We start from the raw sequence: 15,881 nt of genomic DNA, 5'->3' as shown, positions 1-15,881 counted from the left end.
TCTCGGGGAGGAGGGGGAAGCCGGGCCCCCAGGCCCGCGCACCCCCGCGGACGCGCATGTGGATCGGTCCAGTTCCTTCCGGCCGGGATGGATGGTCGCGGCTCCGGCCTGCGGCTCTGGGTACCCGGGGAAGCCCGCGGGCGACAGTCAAACGGCGGGAGGCCGGGCTTCCAGCCGCAGCCGTGTTCCTTCACGCGACTCCACTCTAGCCGCGCGGCAGGAGGAAGCGCGGCGCTCGGACCGGAAGCCGCTGTTCCGCGGGACGGCCACCCCTCCGCGCGGCCGTGAGTGGGCGGGTCCAGATCCGGCGAGCAACCGCCGCGGCTTCCGGTTCCGATGACAGACGCGCCGGAAGCCAAGGTCCCAGCTGCGGGGACCAGGTGAGAGCTGACTGGCTTCCGGGCCGGGAGGTGCGGGCGGAGGGCGAGGTGCCCCGGGACGGCCGACGGCGGCGCGGGGGGGCGGCAGCTCGGCCGGACTCCCAGGCCCCGGGCCTTCTCCGGAGCACCTCCCCCACCACCAAGCCGCGGCCCCAGCCTGCCCCTGGGCTGGCTTTCTCCTCAGTCCTCGGGCGTGGGGACCAGGAGCTGGAGAGGTAACCGGGTGTGGATGAGGGGGCCAGACAGGGCATTCGAGCGGGGTCTTTGGAAGGCTGAGGCGGAGTTTGCCAGTCATTTGCACGTTAATGCAGGTGAAGCTCCTAGCAGAAGCTGCAGCCTAGGGGAAATGGTGGGCTTTGCCCTCCCTCCAGTTTTGGTTAATGACAGAAGAAAGATTTGAAACTTCAACTAGAGATGTGCCGTGAAGAAAAGGAATAGTGATAAGATGGAGTGTCTGGCGTGGGGGTGGAGCAGAGGGGCCAGCGTCAGATAGATCTCAGAAGAGTTGACATGGACACTGGACCCTGATAAGGAGCCAGTCCTGGGAAGATTTCGGAGAGGAGTGTATCAGGCAGAGGGAACAGTCTGTGCAAAGGCCCTGAGACAGAAATAAGCTCCTGTCAAGGACAGAAAGGAGACTAGTGTGGTTGGAGTGTGGCCAGTGAGGGGGAGAGTGGTAGGTGAGGCTGGGGTTGACTCCAGTAAAGCTTCTGAGGCCATAAAAAGCGTTGGGCTGGCTCAGACAGGAACATGCGGTTCTTGATCTCTGGGTCCTGAATTGGGTGCAGAGAATACTAAAAAAACAAATTTTTAAAAAGGAGGGGGGATTTTTTTGCTGAGTACAGTAAGAATCTATTGGGTTTTAAGCAGAGGAGTGGTGGCTAGAGTGGAGAATGGATAGAGTTGAGGGGTGCAGAAGTGTAAGAGTTGGGTCATTGGAGGCTGTTGATTTCCGTGTCTGTGTCCAGGTCTGTGTCTGTGATTTGCACAAACTTCTTCCCTTTAGCCCCAGAAGGGACCCGTCTGTTTCAGGATGCCGAAGTCTGGGGACAAAACCCATGCATGCCTTAGTGGGGGGTTTAATACTTCAGTTTTGTCTCTTCCTGTCATTCCCCCCCTGCAGGTTTGAGCCCAAGCCCCCTAGCCCAAGAGTTAGGAAGTAGATGCTCATTTAATCAGCAAGCATTCACTGAACACCCACTGTGAACGAGGCCCAGGCTCTGGGCTGTGCACCGTGGGGAGAAAGAGGAAAAAACTGGCCTCCAGGCCTGAGCAGGTCACTGTCTAGTCAGGGGAGACCTGTCGACAGGCAGTTACTGTGCCACAGAGCCAAAGACACAGAGCAGAGGACTCAGTGTGTAATCACACAGGGGTTGTGTGTCAAGCCATGCAGTGTTGAGTCAAGGGTGACAGCATCTGATGTGTTGTTTTGGAAGGATCCTCCTGGTGGGTCATTTCTGTACAGAGATGTATGGGGTACATTTCTGGGGGAGGAGGGCTTGAAATGGACATGAAATTCCACTGGATTCATCATGAAGTTGTCACAGACAGACACACACTCATCCACCTTGTGCCTGGTGAGGGTGACCCAGTGGAGTTCAAGCAGAGTGGCTCACCATGGACAGACTGAGTTAGCCTCCTGGACTTTCTGAGTGGGATACTTGCAAGAAGTTCTGGTCTCCCAGCTTCTTTATTTTATTTTAGATGTTTTATTGAGTTAATCAGACTTCTCAGTTCCTTATACATTTAATTGATTCAGGCAGGGCCTTTGTTTCTTCTGTATTTATTGATGTATTCCCTTTTATCTCCATTCTTCCTCCCCCACCCACCATAGGAAACCACTCTGATGTGTTTGCGTGTGTCTTTTGTTGTAGGCATAGTTTTGTTTTTTTTTTTTTTCTTTTTAAAGACACACCCTAGGAGCACCTGGGTGGCTCAGTTGGTTAGGCGGCTGCCTTCCGCTCCGGTCATGGTCCTGGGATCCCCGGATCAAGCCCCGCATCGGGCTTTCTGCTCGGTGGGGAGTCTGCTTCTCCCTCTCTCTCTGCCTGCCTTTCTGCCTACTTGTGATCTCTGTCTGTCAAATAAATAAATAAAAACTTAAAAAACAAAAAAAGAAAATCCTCATATGCATCTCCTTCCCCAGCTTTCTTTCTTTCTTTCTTTCTTTTTTTTAAAGATTTTGTTTATTTGAGAGAGCAGAAACAAGCATGGATAGGGGAAAGAGCAGAGGGAGAGGGACAAGCAGATTCCCCACTGAGCAGGGAACCCAACGGGGCTGGATCCCAGGACCCTGAGATCATGGCCTGAGCCGAAGCATCCCATCCAAGCCATCCAAGCATCCCATTCGTGAGCTCTTTAATATGTCCAAGATGCTGAGTTGGGCTTCCCTGATACCATCCTTTTCAGTTGGTGTCGACAGGGCCAGTCTGTTTGACCTTGGTGAAGTCCTGACCTTTCTTGAGGTGTAGTTATATTTGCTAAATTGTGATCTGGGGCCCAGACTTTTGGCACACATTTCTCTTGTGCTGCCAGGTTTCCTAGGTGATCATCTCACAGGCTCTGTGGTTGACTTCCTGTTTCCTGTCTTCATTAATCGCTGCTATACACTTACTCCAACCACAGATACTGGCCGCTTTCCCTTCCTGGTGAGGTGGTGGGCTGTTGAGCTGGTGCAGAGAGTAATGTGATAGAAGGCCTGGCTTCACTTCCCAGGTCTCCCTTTCCCAGCCGTGTCACCTTGGGCAAGTTATTTAATCTTTCTGTGTCTCATTCTCTTATCTATAGACTGGGTCTAATAACTGTACCTACCTCATAGTGTTTTGGTAAGAATTAAATAAATTAGTTGATGCATGCAGCGTCATTAGAATGGTGCTTGGCACATAATAAGCCCCAATGAAATGTTAACTAATAATGGCAGTAGTAATTATTATTTTGACACTGTTTCAGACAGGAGTCCCTGGTGTATTTTGCCCATCGTGGGTCATTTTCAGTTATAGGGTATTTGCTCAGGGGTCATGAAGAGGAAGGCATGTCTTCTGGACATCATGATTATGATTACAGATTGTAGTGTGAAGACATCAGCTTAAGGAGAGAGGGCAGAAACACATCTCAGGCCCTGGGTTGCCATTCCCCCATCGTTCATCCCTCACTTGGTAAGGAGATGGTGGTTGTAGGCTGGGCCGGGAGGTTGAGGCCAAGACTGGTGGTGCTGGTGGGAATGGGGAATCTGGTGAAACTGGGAGCATCCCAGTGGTCACACTGGCCATGGGAGTCTTCTGATATTACTTTGTACCCTTCTTTGAGACAATGGACAGCTGGCCAGATTTGAACATTTGAGAGAATCCTTCATTTCAAATCCTTTAGATGAAAATATAGGGAGGGAGGTCTGTCACAAGCATTTTGAGGGGTGTTCACATGGTCACCATCAAAGGCTGCTCTGGAATAGAGGGGAGCAGTGGCCCAGAGTGGAAGGGACTTAGGAAGGGCGCCTTGTTGGTGGGACCAGAAAAGTCAGCTCTCTTTTCAGTGGCATAATGAGGAGGGAAGCGTGCGTTATAACCAGAGATGTTCTAGTCTGGTGGGGGAGGTGGCCCCTCAGATTGGTCCTTGCCCAGTGATAAAAACTGAAACAGAAGGGTGCCAAGTGGAAGGAGCCCAGTGGCAGCAGGCCAGGGATGACTGTTGGAGGAGGTGGTCTCTGGGCTGACCCGGGAAGGATAAGCCGGCTTCTCGAGCAGTTGACAAGGGGAGGGCTGACAGCATATCTGGGAGAGGAAGCCACATGAACCCGAGCCCGGAGCTGGGAGGGACCAGCGGTTCTGGTTGGCCAGACACAGGGTGAGCAGCAAGGGAGACTGAGGCTGGAATGGTGGGCAAAGCCTATCAGGGCCACGTGCTCGGCACCTGTTCGTTAGGCTGGGTTTTCAGTTATTGGCCATTCAGGGGCTGCCTTCGGGGGTTCTGTCACTGTAGCGTGTGGAAAACCAAGTCCACTAATTGAAGAGAAGGTGCTTAACATACAGGAGATATGAAAATAGGTGGTATTCTTACATATTTCTAGTAGATAGTATTGCCTGCTGAGGACTCTGTGAGGCCTGCTCTCTCTTCTGATTAAAAAGAGATGACCAGGGATTATAGAATGAAAAGAGTTGGGGACAGTAATTTTGTCACCATGATTTAAAACACCTGTCCTTATGCCTGCCTGGTCTCTCTGGGGCACCGTGGCTCAGGGTGGTGGGTGCTGTGGACACCTGTGTTAAGCCAGGAACTGCTGAGTGTTGATAAATGACATGGGTGTGGTGAGGGGGATCTGGGAGCCACCCCCCCAGCCCAGGTGGGGCCTGACGCAGCTGACCCCTCCCGCCCACAGGCAGAGGTCACCATGGAGCAGTGTGCAAGCGTGGAGAGGGAGGTGGACAAGGTCCTGCAGAAGTTCCTGACCTATGGGCAGCACTGCGAGCAGAGCCTGGAGGAGCTCCTACACTATGTGGGCCAGCTGCGGGCTGAGCTGGCCAGCGCAGGTGAGTGCCCCCCCCACCCCAGAGCCCCTGGTCTGCCTGCCCAGGGGCCTGGGAGCCCCCAAGGCCTCTTGGTGACAGGCTCTTAGAAGGATGACAGTTTGGACATTAGTCTGTGGGTGCGGAGGCCTCCTTCAGTGGGATAATGGGAGTCATTCTAAGTTATTTCAAAAAGCCCAACAGAAATTATTAGTTTACCGGGCGCCTGGGTGGCTCTGTTAAGCATCTGCCTTCAGCTTAGGTCATGATCTCGGGGTCCTGGGATTGAGTTCCACATCGGGCTCCTTGCTCAGCGGGGAGTCTGTTCCTCCCTCTCCCTCTGTCTCTCATGAAGTAAATAAAAATCTTTTTTAAAAAATTATTAGTTTACCTAAGATTATTTTCATTTTATGTTTTGTCTTCCATTTGCTTTTCTACTTTGAATTTTTAAGACACCTTGAGATCATTTCAGATTTATAGAAAACATTGACTGTTGATACGTTGCCATACTGGCTTTATCACTTCTCCTGCCTCCTCTTACCTTTTAACCACTTGAAAGTAAGTTGCAGCTATCATACCACTTTGCCCCTAAACTTTCAGTGTGTATCTCGTAAGGTCACGGGCATTCTTTTACGTAAATACAGCATAATTATTAAATCAAGAAGTTAAACATTAATGCAGTGTTATGACCTAATAAATATAGCTCAGTTCTTCAGTTTTGTCACTGTCCAGTAGTTTTCATAAACCACTTTTTTTTTTTTTTAAGATTTTGATTTATCTGATAGACAGTGAGAGAGGGAACACAATCATGGGGTGTGAAAGAGGGAAAAGCAGGCTTCCTGCTGAGCAGGGAGCCCGATTCGGGGCTCGATCCCAGGACCCTGAGATCGTGACCTGAGCAGAAGGCAGACACTTAAAGACTGAGCCACCCAGGCGCCGCTCATAAAACATTTTAATTTTATTCTCCATTCTAGGATCCAATCCAAAATCAGGTGCTGTGTGTAGTTGCACATGTCTCATCTTTGGTTTTTTAACCTGGGACAGTTCTCCCACTTGCCTTTGTCTTTCATGACACTGACGTTTTCAAAGCACTAAGGCCAAAGATTTTGCAGACTATCTCTTGGTTTGGACTTGTCTGCTGTGTCCTCCTCCTCACCCAGGTGTTGCATCTTGGGCAGCGGATTCCTTTGGAAGTGATCTGGTTCTCAGGGCATCATATCAGGAGGTACAAGGTGTCAGCTCGTTTTCCCTGATTGGTGATGTGAACTGTGATCACTTGGTTAAGATGGTGTCGGCCAGGTTCTCCTTGTGTAAAATTAAGTTTTCTTTACAGTTAAGGGGCATCTGGGTGGCTCAGTGGGTTAAAGCCTCTGCTTTCTGCTCAGGTCATGGTCTCAGGGTCCTGGGATCGAGCCCCCTATCGGTTTCTCTGCTCTGCGGGGAGCCTGCTTCCTCCTCTCTCTCTGCCTGCCTCTCTGCCTACTTGTGATCTCTGTCTGTCAAATAAATAAATAAAATCTTAAAAAAAAAAAACCAACACACATTTCTTTACAGTTAATTAGTAAGAAATTTGAGGGGAGATGCTTTGAGCCTATGTAAATGTGCACTTTCTTGTACTTGAGCGCATTGATCCAGGGATGATTTCTTGCCTCAATCGGTTATTAGAAAGCAACATGGGTGACTTTTCCTGCTCTGTCATTCCTTCATATTGGCCATTGCACAGAATAGGTTTGATCTTGTGGGTCCACTTACATGCAATTTTGTTTTTCAGTAAATACAGTACAAAACTGTAAATGTATTTTCCTTTTTTATTATTTTCTCAATGACATTGTCTTTTTCATAGCTTTATTGTAAGAATACGGTATATAACACAGGTGACATACCAAATATGTATCAATTGACTGTGTTCTCCGTAAGGCTTCTGGTCACCAGAAGGCTATTAGTTACATTTCTGGGGAGTCAAAAGTTACATACAGATTTTTGATTGTGCACGGTGTGGTGCCCTTAACCCCCATATTGTTGAAGGATCAGCTGTCGTTGTTGGCATTCAACTTTGGTTTTCCCCTTATTGTCAGTTCACACCACGTGGATCCTTTTTTTTTTTTTTTAAGATTTTATTTATTTATTTGACAGAGCGAGAGATCACAAGTAGTCAGAGAGAGGGAGAAGCAGGCTCCCTGATGAGCAGAGAGCCCGAAGCGGGGCTCAATCCCAGGACTCTTGAGATCATGACCTGGGCAGAAGGCAGATGCTTAACCCACTGAGCCACCAAGGCGCCCTCACACCACATAGATTCTTATTTTATTCACTGGGTTATAATCTATTACTATTATTCTTTATTTAGATTCTTAAATTGTCTTAGATTTGACCAGCAGTCACCCCTGATTCCTGTGTCTTTTTTTTTTAGTTGATCTATAATTAAAACTTACCTTCTTAAAGTGTAGAGTTTTTGAGTTGATTTTTAGTATATTTACAGAGTTGTGCCATTATTACTACTGTCTAATTTCAGAACATTTTCATCACTCTGAACACAAATGCTACCCACTAACAGTCACGCCATTTCTCCCCCTCTTTCAGACCCTAGAAATGCAGTCCTATAATGTGTGACCTTTTGTGTTTGGCTTCTTTCACCGAGCATGTTTTCAAGGTTCATACCTGTTGTACCATGAATCAGTACTTGATTCTTTTCTGTGTTGGGTCATATGGTGACTCTGTTAGCTTTCTAAGGAATGGGAAAACTTTACCCAGTGTAGCTGCAAAAATTTATTCGTTCCCACCAACAGTGCATGAGGGTTCCACTTTCTCTGTATCCTCACCAAGGCTTTTTTTTTTTAATTTTTAAATATTTTATTTATTTGTGAGAGAGAGAGAATGAAAGAGAGAGAGAGCATGAGAAGGGGGAGGGTCAGAGGGAGAACCAGACTCCCTGCAGAGCAGGGAGCCCCATGTGGGACTTGATCCTGACCTGAGCCGAAGGCAGTCGCCCAACCAACTGAGCCACCCAGGCGCCCCCAAGGCTTGTTTTTTTGTCTTTCTGATTATGACCATCCTAGTAGGTATGAAGGGCTGTTGTACTGTGGTTTTGCTTTGCATTTTTGCATTTTCCTAGTGACTGACATTGCTGAGCGTCTTCTCATGAGTGAGCTTGTTGACCATTTGTTTTTCCTCATCGAAGAACTGTCTACTTACATTGCTCCCCATTTTTTAATTGGGTTGTTTCTCTTTTTATTGTTGAGTTGTAGGAGTTCTTTGTATACTCTTTAATACTAAACCCACATTGGATAGTCTGTCACATGGGTTGTCTTTTCACTTTTTTGATAGTGAAGCATGAAAGTTGGTAATATTGATGAAGTCCAATTTATTTTTTCTTGGCTCCTGATGTTTTTATTGTCTTATTTAAGAAACCATTGCCTTGGGGCGCCTGGGTGGCTCTGTTGTTAAGTGTCTGCCTTCAGCTCAGGTCATGGTCCCAGGGTCCTTGGTTTGAACTCTGCGTTGGGCTCCCTGCTCTCAGGTGCCTGCTTCTCCCTCTCCCACTCCCCCTTCTTGTGTTTCCTCTCTGTCAAATAAAGAAATAAAATCTTTAAAAAGAAACAAAGAAAGAAAGGCCACGAAGATTTACCTGTGCGTTTTCTCAGAGTTTTGTAGTGTTGGCTCTTACACTTGGGTCTTTGCTCCATTTTGAGTTCATTTTTAGATATGGTGGAAGGTCCAACTTCCTTCTTCTACATGTGGATATTTAGTGTTGCACTCTTTTTTGTGTTCTTTCTCCTCCGATGTCCTTTTCACATGGCCCATCCTTTTTATTTATTTATTAATATTATTATTATTTAGGACTTCCTAACTTTCTGGCAAATTAAGATAGTGCCTGGTGTAAGTAATTTTTGCAAGGAGATGTTCTTTGGGTGGAAAATTATATTTGGAACCCAAGGCCTGGGTTGTTACTGAGGTGTCATTGCTTCTGGTTTTTTAGCAGACAGATCTCTGTTGCAGGCCATGAAATTTATACTGATACCTCCAGTTTCAGTCCCCTATCACAGGGTTCTTCCCAGACCTCCCCCATCCATAGCTGTATCTCTTTTCTGCAACAGTGAGAAGCCTGACTCCCAGCAACACATAGAAAGTATTTTCGGAATTGCTACACCTTGAACCTCTGTGAAAAATAAATCTACAAAGTAGAGTTTGTTTCCTTTTAGGTTTTTTTTTTGTTGGTTTTTTTTGTTTTTTTTTTTAAAGAAAGCATGCACATAGAAAAGACTTCAAGGTCAAAAGAGCTTACAGTGAAAAGTGAGTCTCCCTTTCTCCCTGATTCCCAGTTCCTGTGTGCCTCTCCCCAAAGCACCCCTGTACCCAGTGTCTCGGGTGCCCTTCCAGACAGCATCTGTGTGCACACGGAGGTGGCATGTGCATCTGTCCCCCCTCCCCCCTAGGCTCAAGTGCATGCTTTCCTGCATCTTGCTTTTCTTCCTCCAGTTTGTCTTGGAGAATGTTCTGTCTCACTACGTAGAATTCTGCCTTGTTCTTACACTTGGTTGCTTCCCATTGCATCGTGTGGTTGTGCCATGCTGTGGTAGATGCCAGGCTGGGGTCTTTGCTTCGATGGCAGGTTAACCGGGCCCTAGGATGGGTTCCTCTTGCGGGGCTGAAACACTCTATGCGGTGCCATTGGTTGACAGATGGCGGTGGCCTGCTGCAGGCTGTTTACAGGGAGAACGTGTGTTCTCCGATGGGGGTTTGACAGCGCTCCTGGTTTCAGGGGGTTCCTTGGGCAGGGAAAATTGGGGATTTCAGGTTAAAAGGCATTGGTTTCAGGGCATCTGGCTGGCTGAGCCAGTGGAGCACGTGACTTTCGATCTTGGGATCATGAGTTTAAGCCCCATGGTGGGCCTGGAGCTTACTTTAATAGAAAGGTGTGGGGGGGCTGCCCATCTCTCTGTGTGAGGCCCCACCCCCGCTTCCTGGTGGTATTTGTCAGAAGGCATTCAGTTACAGGTACCAGAAACCCAGCTCAGACCAGCTTAAATGAACAGGCGGGAGTGGGGGACACTGGATTCGTGGACTCAGGTGACTGAAATGTCCAGGCCCCCCTGGATCCAAGTGCCTGTGTGATCCCCTCAGTCTACACTGTCCTCATTCTCAGAGCAGTGTCCCCCCTCCCCCGAGGAGGTCCCAGTACTCCAGTAGCTCCAGTTCCCATTCTGTGTGTTCAGTGACTTGGTAGATGCAGGTCTCTTCCACGGCGTCTGGTCTTGGAGCTGAGACCCTCCCTGGCTCTCTTGGGTCACATTTCTTTCCCTGAACCAGGGCGCTGCCATCTAAAGAAGGTGCACTGGTGCTGGGCTGGAGGAAGGGGCGGATGCTCTGTCTGTCCTCCTCTCTTCTGAGTCCCATGTGCTCTTGGCAGTGGGTCTGGTTCTAGCCCAGCTGTGGCAGTGGAAGCCACTGCAGGCTGGGAGTCCTGAGCCAGAAATATCCTGAACTTCCCCGGCAGTATCTCTGGGTTGGTAAGAGGCACTAACATGGGCATAGTGCCTTATGGCCCAAAGCCGCCTTGCATGTGGCATCTGACTCAAGACAGTGAAGAGCCGTCTGGCGTGGTGGTGAGGAGCAGGTGTTTTAGCTCTGTCATTGCTGTCACCTAGCAAGTCATGGCCTCAGCTTCCCCAGCTACAGGACGGGATACTAACAGTGTCTGCTGCAGAGCATGGTGGGGAGGATTAAAGAAGCTAAAATAAAGTACTTTCCCATAGGACGTGCCGAATCATCTACATTTCACAGCAACAGACAGGGCAGGTCCTTTCACTGCATGAATGAACCGAGAGATGAAGCCACTTGGCCCACTTGACCAATTCCAAGGCATGCAGTTAGGGTGGCAGGACCTGGGACGGAAGCCGGGGTCTTTCACCCTGGGGTTTGGGGCTGCGTCCTGGGCCTCCAGGCTGGTGTTGAGAAGAGAGCCAGGAGGGACCAGGTGTGCTGCTCTGTGTCCTGATTCACCGCCAGTGTTTCCCTGTAGCCCTCCAGGGGACCCCTCTGTCAGCCACCCTCTCCCTGGTGATGTCCCAGTGCTGCCGGAAGATCAAAGACACTGTGCAGAAGCTGGCTTCGGACCACAAGGACATTCACAGCAGCGTCTCCCGAGTGGGCAAAGCCATCGACAGGGTGAGTGTGTGGGCAGCCTTGGGCGGGGGGTGGGTGAACCCCAGGGCTGGAGTCTGGGGCTGGGGGTGCTCAGCAGGAAATGAGAACGCTGAGTCACAGGGCCTTGTCTCTTCTCCTTGGCAGAACTTTGACTCAGAGATTTGCGGTGTGGTCTCCGACGCGGTGTGGGACTCGAGGGAGAAGCAGCAGCAGATCCTGCAGACGGCCATCGTGGAGCACCTGTACCAGCAAGGCATGCTCAGCGTCGCCGAGGAGCTATGCCAGGTAACGGCCTCTCCGCGAAGGTGCTAGAAGCAGCCTCTTCTGTGGTTGGCTTTCGATTTGCTTCCTGTCATGCTTTCTATACACTGATTTTAGAAGGGAAATCATTGCCCCTGCCATCAATAGAGGCTAGCGCCACAAATATATACGATGGCAAGTGAAGTCATGAACCTCTAGCTGGGTTCGGTTGCCTGTCAGGGTTGAGGCCTGATACTGCTTTCTTGAAAAGGGAGATTAGTAACATGACAAAGTGGCACTTGTTAAGTGTTACAAACACACGAGCAGTAGAAGTAAGGGTACTTTCTCAATATGATTAAGAGGACTGAAGAATAACTTTCTTACCATGCTCAACACAGGTCTCTAAAATCCTGGGGCTGGGCTGGGTTTTGTAGTCTGCACTCCAGGGAGGCCAGCCCGCAACACTCAGCCTTCCACAACTGGAATATTCTGGAAACACAGTCCTCCAGCGGTGGGATTGCACTCTCCCCACAGGAATCAACACTGAACGTGGACTTGGACTTTAAGCAGCCTTTCCTTGAGTTGAATCGAATCCTGGAAGCTCTGCATGAACAAGACCTAGGGCCGGCATTGGAGTAAGTTAGCCCTCGGGTGGGCCAGTGAGGGGACGGGGCCTGTCTGTGGTCTTCCCATCACCTGGTATACTTGACATGCCTCTAGCCCTTGGGCTTTTGGAGCCCACCTCTCCGTCCCGGCTCCACCAGGATCCCTTCTCCTGCCCCACCAGCTCCCTTTCTTCCCAGATGGGCCGTCTCCCACAGGCAGCGCCTGCTCGAGCTCAACAGCTCCCTGGAGTTCAAGCTGCATCGCCTACACTTCATCCGCCTCCTGGCAGGCGGCCCCGAGAAGCAGCTCGAGGCCCTCAGCTATGCCCGGCATTTTCAGCCATTTGCTCGGCTGCACCAGCGAGGTGAGTGCTCAGGGGGCTGGGCTCTGGGCTGCCGGGCTCTGGTGGGTGTCAGCCTTAGCAGGGGTCAGGGCTTGGGGTGTGAGTCCCTTCCCTGCCTAAGGGGCTGTAACCAGGATGCCTTTCCCCAATCTGAGAACTCTGAGCCCTCCCTCACAGCCTCCCAGGTGAACTCCAGACTCAGGGCTCTCCCCCTGCACCCCGCATCCCCCTCTGCCATACCCTTCCAGCTTCGTCTCAGGTCGGGCACACCCTCCATGTGCCACACCTGCACTCAGCACACGGGGCAATGTGTGCCCCTGCACCTCAGCCCCAAGCTCTCCCACCTAGCAGCGGCCCATTCGTTTCCTTAAGACTCTCGGCACCTCTCCACAGCCTCCTTCCATCCCACCAGGATTTCCAGACCACAGTGACTAGAGTCTCCCCTTCCAGATGCTCGCTGTTAGTAACCACTCCTACCTGTAGTAATTGGTTCTTTAGCTCCACTCCTCCCTGTTTATTACCTCACATTTTGTGAAATCATAAAAACCAAGCATTGTCAGTTAGTAAATCTAGATACCACCTGAGAGCTTTTTAAAAGGGAGAGTAGCTAGTGTTGGAGAAGAAAAACGTGAGCACCAACCTGAGACCCGCTCCCCGGTGCACTTGGAAGGATGGAAGAGAATGTCGGACTGCGGCTGATGCTTGTCCCTGTCCCGCAGCAGCAGCCCCGAGACTCCGCCTCCACACAGGACTTTAGCGGAAACCAGTTTTGCCTGAGGGCATCTCTGCAGGCTGGTCCTGCTGCTCAGGGGCCTGGGAGCTGAGGGGCCCAGCCTGATCTCCCTCTGCCCCCGCTGCCCCCGCCACCTCCGCCCGCTCCCCCTGCTGCCCTGACCCATGCCTGGTTGCCCCACAGAGATCCAGGTGATGATGGGCAGCCTGGTGTACCTGCGGCTGGGCTTGGAGAAGTCGCCCTACTGCCACCTCCTGGACAACAGCCATTGGGCAGAGATCTGCGAGACCTTTACCAGGGATGCTTGTTCCCTGCTGGGGCTGTCGGTGGAGTCACCCCTCAGCGTCAGGTACTGGCAGCCCCGTGGGGGCAGCGCGAGTGGGACAGTAGTTTCAAGGGAAACAGTCTGTGGAGGCCATTCCGTGTGCCAGGGGCAGCACTTGGTTCTTTCAGACCTAAATTGGCTCTCTTAGTCATGCTTCTGGGTAGGAGTTACCGGATTTTCACAGTTGGAGAAACTGAGGTTAGGAAGAGTTGTGGCTTGACGTCACTGCAAGGTTAGTGGTGGGGTCAAGGTTCCCTTTTTGTAAGGTCTTTTGAATAAGGTCTCTGTGCTGCTGCCACCTCAGCCCTGACTTACCCACAGGAGCCTCTGCAGCCTGGCCGCCTCTCTGACCACCGGCCACCGGGGAGATTGGGAAGTGCCTGGGTAGCATGTGTGGAGAACTTTCCCTTGGGAGGCTCCTTTACCATGATGTTCTCAGGACTCCACGAGGCCCTGGGAATTCCAGGTAGTTACGCTTGGTTTACAGATGACAGAAGGCACAGGCCCCAGGTAAGCGAGGACTTGCCCAGGGCCTGATGGGGAATAAAGAGCACGTGGACCTGGTCCCAGAATCCCACCCTGCACCACAGTGGAGAGTGGCACGTCCCCTCCTGCCCCACCCCAGGAGGAAGGATTCTGGTTAAAGAACAGTGTTTCCCAGCCGGAACACCAGGGACAGCTCAGGATGGTTCTCGGGCACAGCATAGGTATTTAGCCCAGCCAGTCAATGCCCCGCCCCTGCTGGAGTCCCTGTGAGATTAGGATCTGCCCAGGGTCTGAGTGCCCTCACTGATGATGACCCGTCACAGAGGTACATGACAGCAGGGTGGGGCGGACAGGCTGGGGCCCTTTCAAGCTGATCACTGTCCCCATCACACCAGTGGCATTCCAGTGGTTTGGATGAGTTGGTATCTGCCCCCTGCATCTTTCTTTTGTCTTTCCCATAGGTCGTCAAACTTGGGAACTTGGGAGTGCATTAGAATGACTCTAGAGTCAGACACACATAACTACCTATGTGGCACTTTATGAGCAACTGGGGAGACTTTCAAGGATCAGTCTGACATGTGCCACTTTAGAACCCCGCCCTAAGACACAGGCCGAGGACGGTGTACCGGGCTCTGGGTCTGGGCCACTGCAGTCCTTGCTCTTTGTTCCACAGCTTTGCCTCTGGCTGTGTGGCGCTGCCTGTGCTGATGAACATCAAGGCTGTGATTGAGCAGAGGCAGTGCACGGGGGTCTGGAGTCACAAGGACGAGCTACCGGTGAGGCCTGGCGCGGGGGGCTGTGGGGGGCAGGCAGAAGGCCCTGGGAAGGGCAGCCACAGCTGGGAGTGGGACTCACCCCTCCTCTGGCCTCCCCAGATTGAGATCGAACTCGGCATGAAGTGCTGGTACCACTCAGTGTTCGCCTGCCCCATCCTCCGGCAGCAGACCTCCGATTCCAACCCTCCCATCAAGCTCATCTGTGGCCACGTGATCTCCCGGGACGCCCTCAACAAGCTCATTAATGGAGGAAAGTAAGTTCCCTGTGCTCTGCCCCATCCTGGCTCGGCTCCCCTGATGGCCAGCCCCTGAGACATTCTCCACTCTCCTCCCTCTGCAGGCTGAAGTGTCCCTATTGCCCCATGGAGCAGAACCCAGCAGATGGCAAACGCATCATATTCTGATACTTGCCTTGAAGGAACTTTGTCGGAGGGGTTTTCCACCCACGAGCCTTGCTCTGTCTCCGTGGGGGTGGTTGGCTTCAGTAGACTGTGGTTCATTTCAGAGCAAATGCTGAGCACCACCATGGACAGAGGCCAAGAAGGGAGAGGAGCCCATCTGTGCGGGGCAGCTGGCTCCTTGGCTGGAAGGGTAGGGACACAGGCCTCTGTCCTCCTGCGGCTGCCCTGTTTCTGTATGCCAGTGACTTCGTAGCAGCCAACCGAGAAGCAAAGCACTTGGCCAGCTACGCAGACATCTTTTCAACCCTGCCCCAGTCAGGTCGCTTCCAGTCCTGCCAGCACCTGGCGCCAGAGCCGTGGTTCTTCCTCACGACTGTATGTATCCATTCCCCACTGTAAATAGTCCGGGTTCAAACCCAGTGCCCTGGTTTTATAAGTGAGCAATATATTCACAGGCCTTCTCCTTACTTTACCTGACTTATTGGCTTCACCGACAGGGAATTACTGCACGCCCACCGCACCCAGAGAACTCAGCGTGCTGCATCTCTGACTGGGTGACAAAAAGGCCCAGGGGTGTCCCACCAGACCCTGGGCCAGAGGCTTTTACACAAAAATATATCCAGTCCTGCACCCTCCTTACTGGGAAGCAGTGCTTGAGGATCTCAGAAGGTGCGCTGACTTGCCCTACGGGACTCACAGCTTGTAAAGGAGACAGTTCAGAATCGAAACTGGATCCAACCCTCCATCCCAAGCTCTCTGCGGTTGACTCCACGGTGTCTGGAGCTCTGTTGCTGTGTGTCCCCACTAAGCCCCGTGCTGGGCCTTGGAGAGCAGGAAGGCACCTGAAGCCTGAGACGCTTGAAGGGCCTGGGTCACTGGGGTCATTATGGCAAGCAGGAGAGCTGGCCTGGGGTTCATCTCCAGCTTCATATGTGTACTTCAGATGTGCTA

At 51.4% G+C, this 15,881-nt stretch overlaps 1 protein-coding gene across 6 annotated transcripts; it reads left to right on the top strand.

The window, feature by feature from the left end:
- The first annotated feature begins 248 nt into the window (after positions 1–248).
- RMND5B (required for meiotic nuclear division 5 homolog B) lies at positions 249–15,398 on the top strand. Of its 6 annotated transcripts, none has more exons than XM_032842273.1 (11): positions 284–380; positions 3,444–3,535; positions 4,753–4,903; positions 10,896–11,041; positions 11,165–11,305; positions 11,795–11,895; positions 12,064–12,230; positions 13,126–13,291; positions 14,427–14,529; positions 14,629–14,783; positions 14,870–15,398. In XM_032842273.1, the coding sequence occupies exons 3-11, from the start codon at positions 4,765–4,767 to the stop codon at positions 14,931–14,933; spliced, it is 1,182 nt and encodes a 393-aa protein (XP_032698164.1). In that variant the 5' UTR covers positions 284–380; positions 3,444–3,535; positions 4,753–4,764; the 3' UTR covers positions 14,934–15,398. The 6 variants fall into 6 exon arrangements, with proteins under 6 accessions (XP_032698160.1, XP_032698164.1, XP_032698162.1 ...); XM_032842271.1 differs by lacking the exon at positions 284–380 and adding an exon at positions 388–595; XM_032842269.1 differs by lacking the exon at positions 3,444–3,535 and having other exon boundaries at positions 249–380.
- Positions 15,399–15,881: the final 483 nt, after the last annotated feature.

Source organism: Lontra canadensis, unplaced genomic scaffold (assembly GCF_010015895.1).
Source record: "Lontra canadensis isolate GAN:19392208 unplaced genomic scaffold, GSC_riverotter_1.0 scaffold126, whole genome shotgun sequence".
Classification (NCBI taxonomy): domain Eukaryota; kingdom Metazoa; phylum Chordata; class Mammalia; order Carnivora; family Mustelidae; genus Lontra; species Lontra canadensis.
The sequence above is the reverse complement of the archived record's forward strand: the minus strand, read 5'-3'. Positions and strand labels throughout refer to the sequence as shown.

What these genes read in the sequence shown, in the direction of transcription:
- RMND5B (XM_032842269.1), top strand. Translation starts at nt 4,765, where the DNA reads ATGGAGCAGTGTGCAAGCGTGGAGAGGGAGGTGGACAAGGTCCTGCAG. An exon ending in GGCTGAGCTGGCCAGCGCAG is followed by an intron (nt 4,904 to 10,895) that starts GTGAGTGCCCCC and finishes GTTTCCCTGTAG; the next exon opens with CCCTCCAGGGGACCCCTCTG. An exon ending in GACCTAGGGCCGGCATTGGA is followed by an intron (nt 11,896 to 12,063) that starts GTAAGTTAGCCC and finishes CTTTCTTCCCAG; the next exon opens with ATGGGCCGTCTCCCACAGGC.